The sequence below is a fragment of the Bombus terrestris genome, chromosome 13 (genome assembly GCF_910591885.1).
Source record: "Bombus terrestris chromosome 13, iyBomTerr1.2, whole genome shotgun sequence".
Classification (NCBI taxonomy): Eukaryota; Metazoa; Arthropoda; class Insecta; order Hymenoptera; family Apidae; genus Bombus; species Bombus terrestris.
In genome coordinates, this window is record NC_063281.1 from 7,552,557 (window position 1) to 7,574,699 (window position 22,143).

Consider the following 22,143-nt stretch of genomic DNA (forward strand, 5'->3'; position numbering starts at 1 on the left):
GCTCTTTATAATGATTTCTAATTGGCGACCAAAGAATAATAGCGCTGCAAATCGAGATTTTGAAAATTCAAATTCAATGACGCGTTTCAATTTTTCTCTCTATCTCCGTGATTAGTTAAGTTGTAATTTTATTCTCTGTCATGATGCGTTTTAACGACGCGAAAAAGTATAAGTAACTTTTTATGGTAGTAAACGCGAAACATTATTTTACGAAAACTTGCAGTAGACTGACTTACACAACTACGACTCTCAGTCAACTAATCGAGATAGAAATGAAATGACGCCGAGTCGATTGACATTAATTTCCTGCTTAGAGTTGACGAATGGTGTAAGACAATTGTGTGATTATGATCGTAATTGATAATTACAGGACTGATACCAGGGCCATCCGGGATCCACGCGGCGAATCAGGATCCGAATTACGGTAAGTGATCAGAGTCAACGATTCGATTTTACAGTTTATTACGATTTCGTAGCCCAAGACTATAGTATCCTCCCGTCGATTCCCTCAAGACTCTGGTCTCTCGTTGTTGCGTTGAATGCATGGAACTCTCGTACCTCTCACAACCCTGCATCCCCTTGCCCAACTTAACCCTTTTTGAAAAAAGAAAAAAAATATAGTAAGAAAGAATAATAATAACGATAAAAGAATAATACAGAAACATGGCGAGTAACAGCGTTATCGTGGAGCTACGTCTCCGACGGCTCTTCGAGTTCGTTTACCGGAATAATAGCAATTTTCCTCCGCAAAAAATGGTCTGCGGTCGTTAGAAACAGAATTGTTAGGGTTGCCATGCAAAGTCAAGCTCGACTCTTTTTAATCTCGAATTCTTTAAAACGACCCTTCTTCGAGGCTTGCTAAAGCTAATTGGTCGGTCGAGGCGATGTACGAATTCAATCGACTGTTAAAACTGTTTATGGATAAAAGAGAGGGTGGAGGTATGGAAATGGCAATGAAGAAGGACAAAGTACACATGTTACCACATTCAGCAAACAGATAAAAATCTGATCGAAATAAAATTGATACCTGTGATATCTTGAGATTAAAAGAGTGAAAAATACATTTACAAAAAAAGGTAGAATGTAATCTACGATTGGATTATAGATATTCAGGGAAGTAAAAAAACACACACACACGGTTTCGGGGGCGGGAAACAGTGTGACAGGAATGACAAAAAAAAAATAAACGGAAGTAAAACAAAAAATGTTAAAAAAAGAGATAAATGAACGGAACGGGAAACGAAGGGCTGTGGGAGAACGGAAAAAAATTGAATAGTGTTTAAGGGATCGTACGAGGTTGGCTGAGGACTGACATTGGCTGGTGGTTCCAGGGCGATGGCAGCCCTCTGGAGGAGACGGTTCAAGCTCGAGTTCCGGTTGGTTGCCGGGTACGTCCTCCGCGAGGAATGACCACACCGGGTCTGGAACTTACCAGAGCGGAGTGCACAACTCGAAAGGTCAGGACCTGTCGTCTCTGCTCCAGCAGCATCATCATCACCATCAGCTCCACGCCACCAGCCAAGCGTCGCAGCAACACGCCCTAAATGCCTTGAACTCGCTCAACTCCCTGAACAGCCTGAATACCGAGCAGCTGACGATGATGCATCAGAAGCTGCAGAACAATCTTCAAACGTTGCAGCAACAGCAACAATCGGCCAGCGCGAAAAACGAGCTCAATCTGATGCTTCAATCGTGCACCAAGGAGAAGATTCAAGAGAGCATGGCGTTGTTCCATCAACAGACTCATCGTCGGTTTCACCAGCAACAGCATCATCAAACCGACAACACGAGCCAATCTGGCAAACCAAAGTGTCCGGAGTGCGGGAAGATCTATTCGAACAATTCGAACCTCAAGCAACACATCGTGAACGTGCACACAGTTCAAACCGAGTACGTCTCCTGTCACGTGTGCAACAAGCAGTTCAAGACGAAACAATACCTCCAGATACACCTTCTGTCGATGCATGGTATCCGGAAACGGAAAAGTTACCCGTTGTATCAGATGCAGACGCAGATACAACAGCAACAATCGTCGGGTGGTCAAGTGTCTGGCGGTCAGCAATCGCAGCAACAATATGCGGCACCAGAAAGATGGCCGAACGAGGACAAACAGTGATCGGAACGCGTGTCTTGCGTATCGTTGATCGATCAAAGAATTGACGAGACACGCGTGTTTCCCTTGGACGATGTTTAGGGCTGAAAAGAGAGGGGTCGATGAGAGTGGATGCTGGCAATCTGTATAGTTGACCCTAAGGAACTTTGACGAATAGCTGGGAATATTCCCGAGTAAGACAACTATGACCTCGCAATAATACTCGTAGTAGATGTACATATACACTATTGTAAAACTCCATAGGGAAGTAAGTGTTTGTTCTCCGCGTAGAACATCCGTAGATAGTTTTTCTCTTTTCTCTCTTTCATTTTTTTTTCTTTTTTTTTTTTTTATTCATTTCTACCGATAGTTAGAACAAAAGAACGGAGGTGGCGATAGGCAGAAGGAGGGCGAAAGAGGGTGCTGATACGAGGATTGGCCGACCTATTTTCGTATTGTACCGCAGTGCGCAGCCAATCCTTCCAGGCAGCGATAAGTAAGCGCCCGCGATTGGCCGACAGAGACTTCTTGAAATTCTCGCCCGTATTCTTATCGGCATAAATAGTAGCGGACGAAGAAAGAAGGATGCGTCAGCCTCGTTTCGCGAAAAGAGAGAGAGTCATTCACGGGAAAAACGTCGATAGAACTGTATTCACCACTTTTGAGGATTCACGGCCTTTAAGGGGAACCGAGCGAATAGAGAATTCTAAAGAAATAGCTGAACCGGTGAAAATAACGTTTCTAATAGAACCGAATATCTTATCGTGAATATTTCTCTTCTTTCCTCTCCCTTTTTTTTATTTGTTTTCCTTTTGAAACGAGTCACATTTTTTTCTCTCTTTTTCACCGTCGATAAATTCTTTCGCTTGTGTCAGTGTGCAATTAGATTGACCGAATTACGACGGTGTATCTTTATAGAAAAAGAAAAGAAGAAATGGAGCGAATTATTTCCGACCGTGGCGTTAAAACGAACCGAATTCAGGGCGCAATATTCGCTTGTCTTTTAACGTATGTCTCTGCACAGGGTGCTTTTAAAATATTGACACGCGTGGCTAAAACCGGTAGCCAGAAATGCAGCGTCCCATTTACTCTCTGTCGCTTCCTCATCTTGACGCGTCACAGTTCGCCCTGCAATCGTATGTAAATGTGTCTCCGCTTGTGTACGTCTCTCCCTGTGTGCATTTTCAGAGGCACGAGCGAAACGAGGCTCGGTACCACACATACGTACACACGTCGAATGCCCGCGCACATTTAGGCTCACGGAATTACGAGGCAGAAAGAGATAGACTGGCTTGTATTGATCTCGAGGATTCAACAAACAGCACCTAGTGCCTCCCGCTCCTTCCTCTCTAACTTTACCTTACTCTTCCACCCTCGACCTCACCCTATCTCTCGTTTCGTTCTCCACGTGTTTCATAGGATTCAACTTGTCTCTCGGACAGAGTTTGATGAGGCCCCCTCCTCGATAGTTTCTGAGCCAGCTTGTTAGCAGACGTTTGCTTCAATTCTCCTCATTTTCCACGCGAATTAGATCTGACACGGTGAATTTCAAGTTCGTTTATTCAAATTGTATTTTTGCGATCGATCACTTTCAGTTCTACTCGAGATAGCAGATAGCAGATATGAGTTTATTTTGTATTTTCTAAACTTAAACTGCAATATCACGCGAAAAAGGCTTTGCATTACGGTATATGTGATATCAGTCCAATCTATACCATTCACGGATCGAATCGTTAACAGTGTGAGTGCGTTGTCAGCGTCGAGCCATTGGATCAGGGTTTTTCGAGAGTGAGGAGAAGAAAGTTGCACGGGACACGCGATACAAGGCCCTAGTGAGCGTAGGCCACGCGATGCTAGCACACGATCAGCCTATCACCCCTATTGCGAACCCCTGGCAAAACAAACCCTGCCGGCTTATCCAATTCCACGGCATTTCCACGAATCTCTTCCATCTCCTGTCTGTGTTACCCAACCCTGACGCTCGTAGTTCCGACGTAAATGGAGGGGGAGACTCGCATTTGTTCCAGTCACCCTCTCGCTTTCTCTCTTCGTTCATCCTAACCCTTCCTCCTACCCTTCGTTTTTGCCTGCGCCTTCTCCGTTTTTACCTTCAACCCGCAATCCCTGCCATTCAAGCGGTCGGTTAGATCGTCTTGTTCTTATTTCTTGGAGTGAAACTACGTCACCTTTGAGAGCCAGCGAGCATCTAAAAGCATTCGCCGCTTTGGTTTCAACCGACACCACGAGGAAATGGTTCTACTTCCTGCTGTCGTTAAAGATGATGGCTTCCTAGCATATGTCTTTCTTCCATTTTTGCTTGTTTCTTCGTTTTTTTCTTCTTCTTATTCTTACGTGTAATTAGTTTCGAGTGTCATCGTCATTCTAAGTTTAACGATTGTCCCCGGTCAGGGGTATTTTGGATTTCAAACAATTGGGTTCAGGAAGAGTTTTAAAGACTTTTTTTAATTATTGCACCTGTCGCTGCTTTTTGAAATATTTAGAGTCAAACAATTTGTAGATTTGACAAATTTGAATTCCTAGACATTCCGGTGAACATCGCAATTCCATCGAACAGAAATTTTGTTACATTGACACAAGTTTCTTAATGCTAGAATCACCGAAGATCGAAGTATAAAATTGATAGCATAGATATGATAATAGAAGCTTAGAAGCAAACCTTTATTCGTATTCATTATCCAAAAACTCATTGAAATACCTAAAAGTTCATCGTTATAAATCCACAGGTCTATAGAATTAGTTTGGTGATTTTACTGTTAAATAAATAATACTTTTCCAATCCTCAATCACTACTCGAAACGCTCGAAAGGTTTTTTTCCGCTTTTTCTCCAATTTTCTCGCCATTACACGGGAAATCTCCACGTAAGCTGGTGAAATCGGCTCTCCATTCGCCGCTTCACAGATTACAGTCATCTATCACCCGGATTCGATCCGGATAACCTAACCGTCCGTTTCGAACTTTGCTAGATTCTTATCAACTTGATAAGTTTGTCTGATAAAAACGGCGTGTCTCTTCTATCGTCTAACCGACGTTCCTCGTCGTGCACGTAATATCTTTCGACATACATGGGGTGAATATTGGGAAGAACAACTATGAGAGAAACTGCAGGGAAAGTATAAAAGTGATTGCGTGATTATCGTAAAGAATGAACGAAAGATCGGTTGTGTCACGCGTGTCACGTAGTTGAGGAGGACCACGAAAAAGTATAAGTTTTCCCGTCTTTAATTCCACACGCCTGTGTCTCGCATCTTACTTCTCCCTTGCTCGCTTGACGCAGAATACTGATTCTTCTGTTGGCCGAGAACTAAGGGTGGCATTAAAAGTTTCGTGGAAAAGAAGTCGAGCAAATAACACGCGAACGTATGATCGATTGCGTTCCCTAGGAAAGTGTAATCTGCCTTGGAAAGTGGTTGGGGAGAAGGGCAGAGCGGAGAGACAAAGAAGAGAGGAAGAACAGGAAATGAGATGGGATATAAGGATATTGTGGCCCACTTTGCCGTCGACGATCAGATACATAGAGGCTTTGGGGCTGGTAGAAAAAAGATGGCTACTCATAGAGGGCAGGGTAAGATCGGTAGAAGAATAAAAATGGGATTTCGTGCGATAAGCGGAACGTAGACCGCTGAGTTCAAATGTTTGCTCGTTGGATTCGCTTTTCCTTTTACCTCGTGGTTGCGTATTTTTTGGTCTCTGCTACTATTTTTTTTTTTTTTTTTTACTCCCTCTTACCAAGGTTCACCTTATCCCGATTTCATCCTGCTGGTTCTTCTCGTTTCTTGTCTCCTTAATGTTCTGGAATCCCTTTTTTCCTCGCTTTTACCCCTCATGACATCCACGTGTTGGCGGAACGTGCGCAGGGAAAGGGGATGATCGACCAAGCCGAAGGGCGGTTCATCCCATATTGCGTCGTCTGGACAAATGACAATTGCAATTCCCTTTTGGAATCTATCGCATTAGTCTGCTGTCCGGGCGCAAAATCGTTAGATCGCTGCGTAAAACTGTCTGTTCCTATCTTTTCTCCTTCTAATTTCGTTAACAAAGAGGGACGACGATAGAAACGGGGTGAAATTAAAGGATAGGATAAGGTAGAGTTATTTAAGTTAGAAGTATCTCTGAGTCCTGCTATATTGCCTCGAAAAGAAGGAAAAGAAGTTGAACATACACGAGTTTCAACTTGGTAATATTATTTTAGCTAAATTTATCGCAACTATATTTAGTTACTTAACGATGGTATTGCGTCAGTTATTCCGGATTGACTAATTTTCACGCGTGTTTTCGTCGCGAAGAGTCATCAACAGAATTGACAGGAGGCTCCATTAACGTGAAGAATAGCAACGAAACTGGAGTAAAGAGTCACGAACGCCTTGACAGTGATATTCGTCTAGCTCTAACTTTTCCACGAGTTATGCGTCGCAGACGTTGCCACTCGAAATTGCGAAAGTTTGGCGCGCCATCAAGAAAAATGACGAACGGAGAGTGCGCGCGGTTAGAGCGTGCGTGTCACATGGCGCCTTGTCCCTTTTGTTATTCTACTCGTGCACGATCCAGGTATCGCTCTTAGTCCCATCTTATCGATTCCTCCCTTTCAAAACCGAATAAAAAATAGAGGTAGGGGAAACTTGTCCGGCTCCCGTAGAGATTTCGTAACGCACGAAGAAAGAGGACACGATACGGTGGAATTAATTAAAGAAACTAAATTCTACCTCTTTTATGAACGGAGCGAGCATCTTAATTAAATTTCTCTCTAATTGATAACGGTGGTCCTTCTCTTCATGCACTTGGATACGTATATCAGAGTTCATGTTATATAAATTTTCTAATTTCTGACCAGCATAGAATGCATAGGTCCCTCTCTCTTTTTCTCTCTCTCTCTCTATGTGCAGGCATCGCGTACACCAGGCTTATTCCGCCTAGAGCGTATCGATTGTTCCGCGTCGAACGTAGAGGAACGATAGAATGAGATTGGATTTCACGGTTGCAGCAACGACGGATGGGGTGGTGGTGCAGCACACTTTAGCAGGAAGATTGATTAAGCTGCCGCAGCCACCGCCGCCCACGCGAGGTATATTAAAGACGTGACCCGACATAAAGGAACCCCCTTCGTCTTCAGCTACCATCCGTCTCTTTCTCTCGCTACATCCACCCCTATCTTCTCTCTGACCACATTGATTTTCCACGCCACTCTCCATCTTCTTCCTCGCTTCAACTTCCTTCTTCACTCAGTGATTTTCTCCACTGTAAACTCTCTTATCCTTCTCTTGCTTCTCAGTTTTCTCGAAGAAGTACAAACAAGTACGATGGAAGAAACGTCCCTTTCTCGTTCTCCTTCTCCTCGTCGTTGTTATCGTCTCGAGGTCTGCGGTCTTCTATCTATCGGGGACTCGTTGTTTACTTTAACCGTAAGCTCGGGCTACCCGAAGAAGAAGAAGAAGAAGGAGAGAGAGAGAGAGAGTTCTCTGGTCCTTGGAAAGCTTTGCAAGTTTGATTGAATTCCAACGAGTGGCCGGTATCAGGAAATGGACAAGTTGCTTCGAGGTTTGTTTCACCTTACTCGTCTCCGTCTCCTCACCCTCTTCTTTCTACTTTTCACCCCTCATTCCCCACATCTCTTCGTTTTTTTCCCTCTATCCAACACGCCGCTGTCTGCTAGAAAGCTTTTAGCCTTTCCTATCCGAGTTTCGAGTCCAGACTGCGAGCGTTATTTTCGGTTCTCACGTTCGCCAGGAGGGATTAGAGAGGACGCGAGAGATTATAGAGTTTCGTTATTGCCGCGCTAAATGTTCGTTCCCGGTGTAGTTTCTGAATTAAAGGCGACCTGGACGCGCGTATAGTGCTTTTATTAAAAGCTCGCGCGCCGCTTCAATTTTAAAACAGTCTCGCGGACAGACGTATTTGAAATTAAAATAGAGCTTGAAATTAAAACGGCGAGGAAAGAAAGAAAGGGAGGAGATCGAGGATAGCGAGGGAGAGAGAATAGATATTTTATTCTGTCAGAGATATTTATGTCGAACGACCCTTTTTGTTCTATGCCGCTAATGTTCTATTTCTCATTTGAACTCGTTTTTTTCTCCTTCCACCTTGTCCTAGATTGCATTTTTCATGAAGATCCCGTTAGGTTAGGTTCGTCCTGGCCATTGTCACGAATTTTCGACACTGCGTAGATCCCAGGAAATCCAAGGACCTTCCACTTTTCTCTACAGCAACTCCTCATCAATTTCACCGAAGGTAACACCCCAGGGCCGTGTTCTGTCTCATTCTTCGTTGCTTCCCTATATCGCTAGATAGCGTGTCAGGCTTTTGTCGACTCGGGATATCCGTTTTCCTTGGATCCCCCGCTGGGAGGGTTTCTTAAATAGATTCTATACGATTTCGAACAGTTAGTCGTTTCCAGATTTTTCACCGATGTTAAACAGTCAGTGAAATTCCATTTATTTCCCCGTGATTTACGACGCAAGTCGATCGTACAATTAATCTTAAGAAACTTAATTACACGCCGCTCGTTATCATCGTGTGACGCGGCTCATCCCTTTCGATTAAACGACGCACGAGCTACTTCCGAGAAAGAAAGCTCGTATCTCTTCTCGTCGGTAAATACGTTCGAATTAGCCGGCCCCTATCCGCGGAGACGACGCAACAAATGTCCTCTAAAAATAAGGGAAGAAACGGGAACAGAGGAGCGTTCCAGGCGAAGTCGGTTGAGCGACGCGCAAAAGCCATCGGACGTTTTCATGAACGAGGAAGAGAGGGACGAGTTGTGAGAAGGCGAGAGACGGTTACGAGGGCAGCAGCAGAGCGAGATGGGGGAGGAGGGGCTGAAGTGAGAGACAGAGCAAAGAGAGAGAAAGAGAGGAGAGAGAGAGTGAGAGGCCGTGCTTCCCCCGAGGGTCCCGGGATCGATCCCTGTGCAATTTCCCGCACATGTCCGCATTGATCTGCCCTCACTTGCCCCCGGCGCCCACCCTTGCCACACTGAACCACCGCTACCCCCGCTGACGCCGTCACTGACGCCGCTGCCGCCACCGCCAACCAACCACCCTTAGCTTCCTCGGGATCCCCACGATCGTCCAAACACCCGTCTCTCACGCCGTTTCACTGTCCAAAGTCGTTCGAGCTACTCTTCCAACCATCCCCGCGGATTCAACCCCTTATATAGTTTTCCCTCTATAATAGCGTGCCTTAGAAAGAGGAACGGTGCTTGACACGCGGGTCTTGTCACGCGTCACACACGCGATACGCCCCGAGGCATACACGATTTTTCAATTTAAGGAAAAAGAAAGAAGAAAAGGGAGGAGGCACCGATACTGTGTATTGGGTTTCGTGATTGGCAGGTTCTTCCGGTCTCCCAGGGGATTGTACGTCTCTCGACAAACGTGTCGCTTTGGAATTTCGTATATCCTCGCGACACCAGGGTTAATTAAGAGAACGACGGAAGGGAGGAATTACCGGTGTAGATGTAACAAAGAACGCGCGAAAACGAGTAGACGAGCGAAAGGACAAAAGTTATTCGCCCGAGCACCGCGACGCTCTTCGTTTTTTCTCCGCGATTTTTTTTCCACCTTTTCCTTTCTCTCTCTCTCTCTCTCGCTCTTTGTGGAGCTTCACGAGAAGGCTCGTAAAAACTTGGCTCTGACGAGGGGCGTCGCGGTGGAAGTGGATGCGCACGAGGGCCACGAGTTCGTAGGCAACAACGTGGGCCACCTAAATTAAACTTTTCTCTCCCGGTTCTCTCGCGCCACGTCCCTCCCCACCTCTCTGTCCGTTCAACCGAGCCCCCATACATCAGCCTGTCATAAACCTAAGCCGTGCCGAGCCACGTTCGATGTAACCGATCGTTAAAGAAACTTCGCTACCGGAAACCAGGTGTACCTTCCGACGGGAATAACCGTTCGAAGGAACTCGACGCGCGGCACGCGGGACGGATAAAGAGCGAGGTTATTGATCGCTTCGAAATTGCTCGACTTCCCGAGGAAACGCTAAACTGGGCCTATTGAAAAGCTGAAGCTTTGCTCGAACTTTCGCGTCGATCTTATTTGAATTTACAACGCGATAAAAGGAGAAAGAAGACAGCTGGAATTTTAATATCGAAAGAATCTTTTATTCGATAAAAGGAATATTGGTAATAATCTTTGCATCCTTGCAGTTAAGAACAAGATCGTCTTCGTGAACTTTTCACAAAAGAATTCTTCCTTCAAAAAATATGATTTTCCTATAGAGATTGTTAGAAAATTTTATAGCCAGTAGAAAATTCGATCGACCAAGGAAGATTACCTTTCTAGAATTTTCATAAAAGAATCTTTCCTCGAGATACGAAATTTTCGCGCCAAGGGAGAATACAAATAATTAGAGAAATTTATAGCCGGTTGGGAGTTTGATTGACCGAGAACGAATGAAAAGGATCCTCCGCGAAAGGAAGGCTACAGTGATTTTCCCCTGATTAGTCCCCCAGGGAGAGTCAATGGCCGACATGATTGAAAGGATCTAAAGTTTTACCCGCGTTAGAGAGCCGACTAGTCTCGATGTATTCGTTAGTATAGAGAATTATCCGGTGGTTTCATGACGATACCCATGCGGTCGTTCGCGGGATCGACGTTTCCAAGACATTTCGTTGCGTAAGAGGAGACAGACAGCGAAGAACTTTACCGGAAAGCCGAAGACATCGATCTTCGACTTCCCTTCGGCCAATCAGCGTGCTGACTGCTTCTTGAGAAGCGGCTCCTCGTTAATGCAGCGCAATTCGTCGGAGCGACGCCGCTAATGGAATGGCGCAATCATCCCAGCCTCGCTACTGAAGCTCCTTCCTCGTCAACACCGTTCCTTCCTTTCTCGTCTGTCGCTTATTAGTTTCTTCCTTTCATTGCTTTCGTTCTTTTTTTTTCTCTTTCTTCGTGTTCGACTTCTAACCTCTTCGTTGTTTCTCATTTTTGTCAATTTACATCTGGCTATTTTTTTTTCGAAGTACAACGTTGTTCTTGTTCGTTCTACTTCCAATTCTCCTGTTGCTTTCTTCCATTTCTTTTTTTCTTTGGAATTCTTTTGTTTCTTGATGTAATCCATCCGGATCTATAGCTCTTAGGCGAGAGTGAAATGTTTCAATTTTTGAAATATTTTTACGATATCGACGAATGAACATTTTCTGCATTTTTGAATAGTCGTTACTATAGATACATCCTGTACTTCTCATCGTCTGTCTATATTTCATAGCGCTACTGTGGTCCTTCTGTCACAGGGCCACCATTCCATTTCTACCCTCGTGCTTTCTCTTCCGGTTCGGCGTTCCTCCCCATCCCCCGTCATTCCCGACGTTCTATCACTCTCTTCCGACCGATCGGCTCGAAGGTCCGTTGTAATCAAGCGCGCACGTACATTTCCCACCCTAATCGATCGAACTCGCTGGTACAATTACTCAGCCGACTGTCTTACGTGATTCTATCTCGCGTAGAAAAAGTTTCCTCATAATTATTCGAATTTCGCTCGGTTCTTTACTTCCACGGTTACTTTTACGGTTTCACGTGGCCTTTCTACGTTTATTCTATACAGTAAAACGAAATTCTTTTAAGCAAAGCGGACGTGTTGCGCCAACTGTATTTTGTATACAGAGTATCTGGCAACTGGTGACATAATCGGGCAAGGAACGAATCCTCGTGAAAAATACGCCAAAAATATAAATACTTGAATCGAAACTTACAGTTAGTCTATCGAATTTTCAGGCAGATTTTCATTTTTCTCGAAAGGAGTTTTATACGTAAAAACTTTTTTCTTGCGTTTTCGGGATATTTTTTCATGAAAAATTACACCTTACTCGGTCTTACTATCAGTTACCAGACACACTGTATCCAATGGTAATAAATTCGTGCAACCCGCAATAAAGTCTCGATTCAAATGAAAAGGATAGGAAACGAAGGAATTGGATGGTTGAAAAAACCTTCCACGCGATTCTAGCGCAGGTGTCATTTTTACCACTCGTTAGCGCGTTTACTTTCATCATAGATAACAACCGGTATTTCAAAACCGATTCGAGGCTGGAACGTGCAGCGTGACCTTAATTCCGAGCAGTACGCGGCAGAGCCGATACGTAAATCATCGTTGAATATGGTTTTCCGGGTGTATGTACCGTTCACGTAATTCTAATAAATCGGCTCGTCCCAGCGCTGTAAATCACAAGCAAAACTCTCTCTGTGCGGTGACCGCGGATCGCTTTTTCCATCGTGCGAAGCTTCTTATCCTGGTCATATTTCACGAGGCCAAGATTAATCCTTATTCTCGCTGATTCGACTTGTAATAGACGATCGACGTTAGTACACAATCGTAAATTAAACGCGATTTCATCAGCCGTAAAGTTAATAACGTTTTCGAATAGTGGAGGTGGAGGATCGTCCTCTATGATTCTCTAAACAAAGTGGCGGAATCCAGAGTGGCGGAATGAATCGGAGGGTGGCACAATACTTATGGAAGACAATTTCGAAGGCGGATACCTGTCACGTCGTGCCTGCACATTCTTGCCCTTTTACGTAATGAGACGTGCACGAAAGTGGGAGAGGCCTTTTGCTTAGAGATTCGTAGGAAAGATAGTCGTAACGAGGCGTAGAGGGTGGATCAATACGAGGGTTCTTACGTAGTTCGCACACTCTCTCTCTTTCTGACTGTCTCCTCCTTTCTTCGTACTCCTCCTTCCTTCTCTAACGACTCCACCCTGTCTTTCGTCTTCGCTTATCTTACTCTTACATCTGAAACTCCCTTTTGTCTGAGTTCTTCTCCATTTTTGTTTCTTTTTTTCTTTGCCTTTATATTCTGGCCTCTCCTTTTCTTATTCCCCTTTCCCCTCCGTTACTTTTCTCGCTCTTTCTCGCTCTCTTTCTTTCTCTCTCTCTTTCTCTCTCTCTCTCTCTCTCTCTCTTACTCTCTTACTCTCTGGCATCGAGAGCTTGGAATGCACGAGGACGAAGGTGGCGACGTTGTGGAGGATCATATACGTTTCTCTTCTATCTTCTATCACCTACGATTCTGTCGACGAGGCGCGAGCAGAAGAGCACTTCCCGTGACCGTCTCCCGCGGCTGTCGCTGGACCCGATTGAAAAAGAACGTCTTACGATTAGAGAATAGTCGAGAAGAAAAGGGAACGATCCAACAAGACGGCTTCAGTTTCGATTAACAGGCTCTGAAACACAGTTTAAGGTCTCAAGGGATGGATCGAAGGAAGCGTGCGCAGGTAGCCCGAATTACGCACGAGTTCCGTGATCTATGCGCTGGTTTCGCCACGAATCGACGTAGAGTTAATTTGTTAAACGAGATCAACGTTGACAGCTACAACATCATCAACATCAACAACAACTACAACAACACACCAAACATCCTACAACCGGGCATGCCCTGAGAGTACGAGAGTAGCCTGCGTGCGTGTGTGTTCAGGTATGAGAGTGCGTGTGCATGAAGTGCAGCCTGTGTGCACGTGGCAGAGGAAGAGAGAGAGAGGAAAGATCGATCGGGTACGATATCGTGTGGCCCGAGGGTGCGGAACACGATCGAGAGAGAAAGTGAGAAAACGTTGAAGACACGAGAGGAAGAGAGAAAGAGAGAGAGAGAGTAAGAAAGAGGACAGGAACACGTGTGAGAGACTGGTCACACGTGTGTGACTAGTGTGTGGGCGTATGTCGGTGAGAAGAGAGGCTTAATGTGTGTGCACGTATATGAGAAGGGGCAACTGCTGTATGATTGTGTGTGTTGAGAAGAGCAAAAGAGAAGAACGGACGCTTGTGAGAAAAAGAACGAACGGAACGACAGAGAGAAATAAATCCTGAATGTAAAAGGGAGAGAGTGAGAAAGAAAGAAATGAAAGAGAATCAACTGACGGGCACGTCCTGGTTGTAGGATCGGTGATGCCGAAGAGGGAGGAAGCCGCGATGGCGGCGGTGGCTGCGGCCGCCAGCGAAACTACGCAAGCCGTGGAGAATTTCGCGAGACTCTACACGGCACTGCGCCACGACGATGCTAGGCCTCTCTGTCGTTACTGCGGCAGAAGCTACTCGTCGCCGAGCAACCTTCGGCAACACGTGAAAAATGTCCACTCGAATTGGCCGCCGCCGGAGACGTGGCCGCAGTGCAACGTGTGCGGGAAACGATGCAAGACCAAGCATTACCTGATCAATCATCAGCTTCAGGCGCACGGAATACACCAACGGCCCAGTTTGAACAATCCTAATCAACAGCAGCATCAGTCACCCTCTTCGTCTTCCTCATTGCCATGAGTGCGGTCCTCGTCGTCTGCCGTCCCGTTCTCGTCGAACAGCATCCACAAAAAACGATCCGCGACCAGATGAAGTCGGGGGTTGTTCTTGCATGTCATTCGTCGATACAGGATGACCGTAATTGGTACAGAAACGAATCGAGATTTTCGATCGGATTATTTTAGAATTCGAAATGGTCGCTGTCATTGCATCCATGATAGATATTATCCGGTTTCGGTTCGATTTCGGTCGGTTTATCGTCGCGTTATTTTTACAAAAGAGAAGATATTCGAGAAAATCAGGTTACGTCCTGATTCGTATTTATACATAGAACGAGGGAGGTTAAAACGGTTAAAGCGTGACGTTCGAGGTGTGGTCGCCTGTATCAGCGAGGTCACATTCAGATTCCTATTTTCTACAGACTTTAAGCAGATGGCAGACGAAGTGATCGAGAATCCTTGCCATAGACAAGGAACTTTACCGTTTTACAGTGTAACGAGGTACGCTTAACGTTCCACGATCACGGATATCATACATAGAAAAGACAGTATAATAGACACGGTACGAACGAAAGGTCCGTAATAAGATTTCAGGCAGGTTCGAAGATAGACGTGGCAAACATGAAAAATCTATCGAGTATGATATGCTCGATCACTGACGCAAAGTAAAAGAGGTATTTTCTAAGTTAACACGTAATAAAGAACGCTTACACACCTCCGCCACCTTCGAGCCAAAATCCGCGTGGATATGGATTTGGAGTCGACAAACTATAATATCCGGGGAAGCGTATTCAGCCACCCTACGCATACGCGCACGTATATTCACAGAGAGAATCGAACGGTTTCCGTAATAATCTGGCACGTGAGATTCTGCCGGGACACGTTCAAGCGTCTCTACCGTCAGTATTCGATTTACGCGGTGATTGCGCGAATTCCGTGCAGTCCTCTGTCTGCCAATTGCGCGCGATATCGAGCAGAGAGAGAGAGAGAGAGCAATTAGCGATCCGCCAGATATACCAGTAACCGGTAACTATTTGCGGGAGACGTAACCTCTCTAGATATTCCGCATGAATCAATGGGGGGATACGGGTGGGTAAGGATTTACAGGGGAAATCCGGGGGGTTGGAAGGCGGTTTGAACACATATTCGCGCGCTTTGGTACTCTCTGTTTTTATTAGGGAGGGGCTTGGGTTTGAGTTTATGATGGTGGTGGCTGGTGGTAACGTTGGTGTGGTGGTGGTTGCAGATCACGGGCTCGATGAGGCAGAGGGCGCGGCTTACCACCACCACCACAGCCATCACCAGCAACATCATCGGCATCGTCATCATCATCCACTATCCGTTCCTCCTCCTCACCATCATCATCAGGCGCTACAGGAAGACGACCAGCAGCAACAGCAGCAAGACCAGTCGACCACCACCGCATCCACCACGAGCACCACTACGACCAAGTATCAACGGAACCCGGCGGACTACAGGCAGCAAAAGATGATACGCGATCATCATCAACAGCACGGTTACAGGTGTCCCCTTTGTTGTAGGACGTTGCAGGATATCAGTACGATGAGGGCTCACTTGGAGCATCATTATCCGCGAGACTCGCCCACATGTCCCGTTGCCTCTTGCGCGAAAACATTCTCTCACCCTAACAGCGTGAGGAACCACATGCGTTTGAAGCATCCGGTGCAATGGGATCAGATAAAGACGCTTAGATGGACTTACGTCTGATAAAGAGGCAACGAACGATCGCTGGCTATCTGTCTGGGTTACATTAAAATCTCGTAGTCATTTTAGTTTTCTTGTCGCGCATATCCAATTTCGTATTTTTTAAATGTTTTCTTTCTTCTTCTCGGTTAAATATTGCTTTCTATTCTTCGTTTGTTTCTAGAAGTACCTTATTCGGTATGCGAATTCGAATTCGAATTTGAACGCGACTTTTTTTATTCCCTTTGTCGTCTCGTTTCATCGATCCGAGCACACGTGTCTCGGTATCTGTTTCTTGGACACAGTGGAGGGTGCGTTTCTACGAAAAGGTCTCGCGTGCCAGAGTCTATAATCGTTCGAAGGGGTTGTATACGCGATTTTACGAGCTGGTTGAATGTAAGTATACCATCGGTACGGTATGGTAGCAGCGGAGGAGGAGAGGAGGGTTGAGAACGATTTCGAGGCGAGTTACGTCTAGGATGACATTGTCCCTTTTTAGTGCTTTATTCTCGAGACGTCGCACAACCACCCACCTCTCTTCCTGACAATTAATGCCCACTGAGAAGCGCACACTTTGTAAATATATTCGGGAGATTATTATTATTATTATATATATATATAAAAAGAGATGAAAAGAGAAGGAATATATTATATATAAATATATAAATATAAATATAGAGAGATATATATATATATATATATAAAGATTAAATCTATATATATATAGAAGAGAGAGAGAGAGAGAAAGAGAGAGAGAGAAAGAGTTGATTTTGTATAAAAAGAAAAAAAATGTACGAAACAGTATTTCTAGTAGAGCCTGATTAAAGAAAAAAAAAGAAAAAAAGATAAAAAGGAAAAAACTGTAGTCACATCAATAGAGATCGTGTATTAATAAGGTCGACGTTGTTTGTAAGACTACGATGTTGACGATAATATAATTAATGATTAGGTTAACGTATCTTAAACAAGAGAAAACAATGTTCCTCTAAAGCTGAGTAAGCCAGCCTTACGTTAACGAGCGTAGTTTTTAAGGAAAAGCGTAAAACACGAGTCGGGAAAAGTTTTTAGTCTACGGGCGAAACATAGTCGAGTTTATAACAGTAGAAGAACGGAACGATAAAATATTGGAAAAGGAAAGAACGGCGCGTGGAAGAAAGAATGTTTGAACGCGTATCGGGACTAGTTGTGCGATGCTTCCGTAATCGTTATTCGATGAAACGCGCCGCAATACGGATATTAATACGTATATTTACACGTACACACACACGCGTAGAGAAACATAGAATATACGATTATATATTGAAATGACAGACGATATAACGCGTCAGCGAACGTTGGAGAAACGATCGACCAGCACACGATGAACAGTCGATTCAAGAACAGCGCCTAGCCTTATTTTTCTACAGTCTTGTGTTTTTTCGTCAGTATTCCCTAGGTAAAGAATATCCCCGATCAGGTTAAGTTTTTTCGACACACCGATGTACGATAGTTACTAGAGGATACGCTGCGAATAAAATTACGAGGAAAATATATATAAATATAAATATATTATATATTCGCGTGCACGAGTTGTTGGTTGCGCAAGTGAAAAAGAAACGGTCTGTATTCTTCGTAGATACGACGACGGTGGTTAGTCTCGAACATTCGTTACGATCGATCTTTTTATTTTCCGGTAAACTCGATATCCTATAACCATTGATTTTTGATTTAACAAGTTGCTCGATGGATATCTCTTTCACAAGCGACAGCTCGTGCCACGAACAATGTATAGAGCATCATACGCACTATTTTAGCAGATACTAGCGTACGTAAGATTATACATAAGACACACGAAATGAAGTATATACTATTTAAGTAATGCTTTGTACAATAAAAGGTATTCAAAGAAGCTGACGTGGCTCGTCAATCTTCGTTCCAATGGATCCACATTTGTTCAGTTTACCAAGCCAAGACTATACTATGAGTTCTACAACGGAACATTTTTTTTTTCCTTAAGTTCTCTTTGTCTTTCGTTTTCTATCTAACGTTTATTTTTTATTTCTTTCCATGCGGTTTAATTGCCTGGGGCTTGCGCTACCCTTAGCTGCAAGTTTCTCGGCAAAAGAGAAAAAAAAAAAAAAATAAAGAAAAGAAAAAGAAACGACAGACGACTTTCACTCGGGAAATTCGACTTCATCAGCCTTTTGTTTGTCTTCTTTTTTCAGTCGCTCGCCGCGGTTTGGACATGATGCGGGTCCGCGCCACAGATCCACGTCCCTGCCCGAAATGCGGTAAGATCTATCGATCTGCCCACACGTTGCGCACCCATCTGGAAGATAAGCACACGATCTGTCCTGGCTATCGTTGCGTTCTCTGTGGCACCGTAGCCAAGTCAAGGAACTCTTTGCATTCGCACATGTCGCGGCAGCATCGTGGAATCAGCACCAAGGATCTACCAGTACTACCGATGCCGAGTCCGTTCGATCCTGAACTGGCGTCGCGTCTATTGGCCAAGGCGGGAGTCAAGGTGAGTCCTGCGGAATTACGAGCTCGTGCCAGTCCCACGGGACCCAGAAGGGGTGACATGAGACTGGAAATACCTCGAGGAGGCGCGCCATCTGAGGCCGGAAGCAGCATCTGTGGCGGAGACGACCCGGAAGATCTTACGCTGCCGCTCAGCCTGAGGTATGGATCACCGACGCCCAACAATAACACTGTGATCACCAAAGTAAGCGGTAGCAACAGCAGCAGCAGTACCAAGAATTCGACAGCGACGGCAATTGCGGCCAAGTCTTTAGACACCATGCACGGCAGCCGTGAGCCAAATACGGCTCCTCTTCATCCACCAGGACATCTTCATCCGAGCCATCATAACACCAGCGCCACTGGATCGGTGATCATCGATACGTATCTGCAATTTATCGCGGAGAATTCCGGATTGACCACGATGGGACTTAGTCCCGAGCAAGCTGCTGCGGTAGCGGCTGCACACGCGGCCAAGATGGCTCACATGAGCGCGATGGATAAATTAGGCAGTCGTGGGATCGAAGATTATCCTATGATCGGTAGAGATGAGGGTCGAGGACCGGGAGTAGTACACGAGGATCGTCAGGATACGTTGCAGGATAGGCACGTTGGACTTTTGGACGAAGGCGAGTCATCCGGTGGCGAAGAAGAAGACTTTAGCGAGAACGAGGAGCCAGAGATTGTTAAAGCTGAATAGATGGCACATTCGCGGTATGCTGCGACCAGATTTGGTGCCACGTGACCCGATTAGGAAGTGCTTCTGAAGAGACGTGTCCTGTACCTTGGATCCGGCCACGTCCTCTTCCTTGGCAGTCAAATCCATCCACTACCTCAGTAGAGACTTACTCCTGCTTTCTTTTCGTTATGAGAAACCGAACTCTTTTATTTTTTTCCAAAGAAAGAAGAAGGGTGACCGAAGAAGATGAGAAAATGAAGATCACATACGTACACATGGTCTTTGGATCGAAGAACGAATTCCTCCTTCGTTACAGAGAAACAAACGGAGTTTTTCGTTGCCCACAGACACGCGAACGCCCTCCTCACACACATGTACACATGTGTATATGCGCGTATACAGTTTTTAGCCCGTTTAAAATATTCCATCTGTCTACCTCAGTGAACACGATAAACGATAAGTGATAGGACAGACCAAGACGAATGAATCTCATGAATCATGAACTTAGGGGAAAGTAATATGGTGAAACGATTGGAGATGAAGAGGTCTATCACCATGTCTATTCGACGATGTCAGTTGCGTTACATCAAATGTTCGAGTGAAGAAAGATATATTGTAATGAAAATATCGCTCATGGTATTAACGACTGTGTTTCTATAAGAGCGCAGGCGAAAATATGCGAGCAAACCGAAAAGTCAGTCAACGCCAAGGCAATTGTTCAATCCTTTTTATTTTCTAAAAGTTAAAAAATCGACAAGGTTAAAAAAGGAAAAAAGAGAGAAAAAAAAAAGAACGGCGATCGTCGCGTATACGCGATTGGCGGAAAGATATTATTATATTATATTATATTATTATATATAAATGTTGAGGAAAAATATATATTGTCTAGATTTATAGAGGAGTTAGTTAACAACGGCACGTACGTACGTACACGGATACACATATAAAGAAGGAATAATAATAATAATTGGAGGAAAAGAGAATATTAAAGTAATGGCTAGAGTGGATACGTGTAGCGCCAGGGTTAGCACCCTTTGTATTTTTTAGAAGAGTGCACTTTCCAAGTATACACTCACCTGCAAACATGCGTATACAAGGCACTACGTACATTAAATACACTCCCACACATTCTACATTTTACTTTTTAACGTATTGTGGTAATACATATACACATATACACACACGTATATACATGAAAAGTTATGTATTATCGCGTGATTTAAAATTACGCGCGGTCGTGTTTTCGTCGACTAAAGTTGCTTTAGAAGCACGACGATTATTGCGATTGTTAATTGTCTACTCGCTTTATTGTAAGGAAAGATGCGGAATATAAACCAGAACAAAACCGGGTAGCTCAACGTATCAATCAACAAACGAGAAATTTTAATGCTGGTTTACGTTTAGCAAATTCGGCCAAACTTTCTTTAATAGCCCGAAGAGAATTCTTAGAACAACGTGATAAATGGTGTCAGAATTCCAGATAGAAGAAGAAGGAGATATTTCTTACACGATCTTCGTGGTGATGAGTTTTGAAACTGGTCTGTTGAACTTGAAATTTTGCTCTGTTTTGAAATTAGAATAAGATAAAGTAGCACGTGAACTAGGAAAAAAGGCTTCGACTTAGGAGAATCATAAAATAATCGAGAACAGTCCCTTCTTGTCGTTCCTTTCGTCATGCGGAACTTCCCCCCACCCCGCCCCCTCCTTCATTCTTCTATTCGATCGAACCCGTCGATTAATCGAATTGGAAACGAAAATCCCCCCCCCCCCCAGGGCTTGCCATGACCTTTCTAGTACTTAAGTTCTTTTTTTCGGCTTGGGCGATTTTCTTCTTTCTTGAGGGGAACGACACGATTCTTTCACCCGTGGACGAGATCTGCTCATAGACGATTAGTTGCTCGTGTACTTTTTTCCCAAAAGAATAATGAGAGTGAAAGAAGGAAAAATGTGATGCAAGGGGACTGATAATATAGAGTCACGAGTGGAACGAGAACCACGATCCATCTTTTCTTCATGTTCGTGTTGCTTTTGCTCCTAGAGCATCCATCGAAGTCTTTTTCCGCATTCTTGTATGTCTTTGACTCATCTCGATCAACGATCTCCCTCTCTCAACCCACGTTATTTATAAACGGGTCGATATTTCTTTTCCAACGAATTTTCGCTTCACGATAGATATATGTAGGATTTTTAATATTATCGCATTTCGTTTGAATCATGCTCCTGAATTTTACAAACGTGATTCTCGTTCTTCGAGTGATATGTAGGATGAAAAATGGTAGACGAAAGAAAGAGGCGGTTTCGAACTCGTAGATCGCAATTATGCGTGCGATTTCGTGTTTAGACTCGAAATGTATAATACTAAAATGGTTCCTACTAATTGAATACATACACGAGCTACTTTGATTTTATGGTATACCTTGAGAATACATATTATATATATACATATATATATATATATATATAAATATATGTGTATGTATGTATGTGTGTATATATACTGTATATATATACACACACACACATATACACATAATTAGATACGTCAAGAAAAAAGAAAAACTTAGCAATACGTAGTGGCGCAACGTTAAACGTTTAACCGCTAGGATTCCTTCCGTTCCGGGTTCTCTAGTATAATGACTATTATTTTGTCTTTTATTATTCTTTTTTATTGTTTTGGTTATATCTTTATTTTGTTCTTGGGTGCATATGTGTGAAAGATAGAGAATGGTAACGAGCAAATGAGAGAATCGATTCTGTCTGATGACAAATCCTTTTTATAGGTGTTTAGCACCTACTTTCTTTTTTTTTTCTTTTTGCTTAGGTTTAGTAGGTTGTACACAATACAATACTCGAAGTATACTAATCCTTTCTTAGCTTGTAAGAGAATTTTACCGATGAAACACAGGGATTCTCAGTGACTTTACCAG

At 44.1% G+C, this 22,143-nt stretch overlaps 1 protein-coding gene across 11 annotated transcripts in view; it reads left to right on the forward strand.

Annotated features, from left to right (window-relative positions):
• The window catches only part of LOC100645536 (protein abrupt), a 71,087-nt gene that overhangs the window by 46,088 nt on the left and 2,856 nt on the right, over positions 1-22,143 (forward strand). For 8 of the 11 annotated variants that reach the window (XM_048411599.1, XM_020866231.2, XM_012315346.3 and 5 more), the window contains 2 exons: positions 371-424; positions 18,240-22,143. The exon at positions 18,240-22,143 is cut by the window's right edge and continues 2,856 nt beyond it. In XM_048411599.1, the coding sequence (XP_048267556.1) occupies positions 371-424; positions 18,240-19,237 (1,052 nt within the window). In that variant the 3' untranslated portion in view covers positions 19,238-22,143. Of the gene's footprint in view, positions 1-370; positions 425-1,331; positions 2,287-13,976; positions 14,113-15,577; positions 17,924-18,239 lie in introns of those variants that run through there. The other 3 variants (XR_007226217.1, XR_007226218.1, XM_020866234.2) reach the window with 3 other exon arrangements.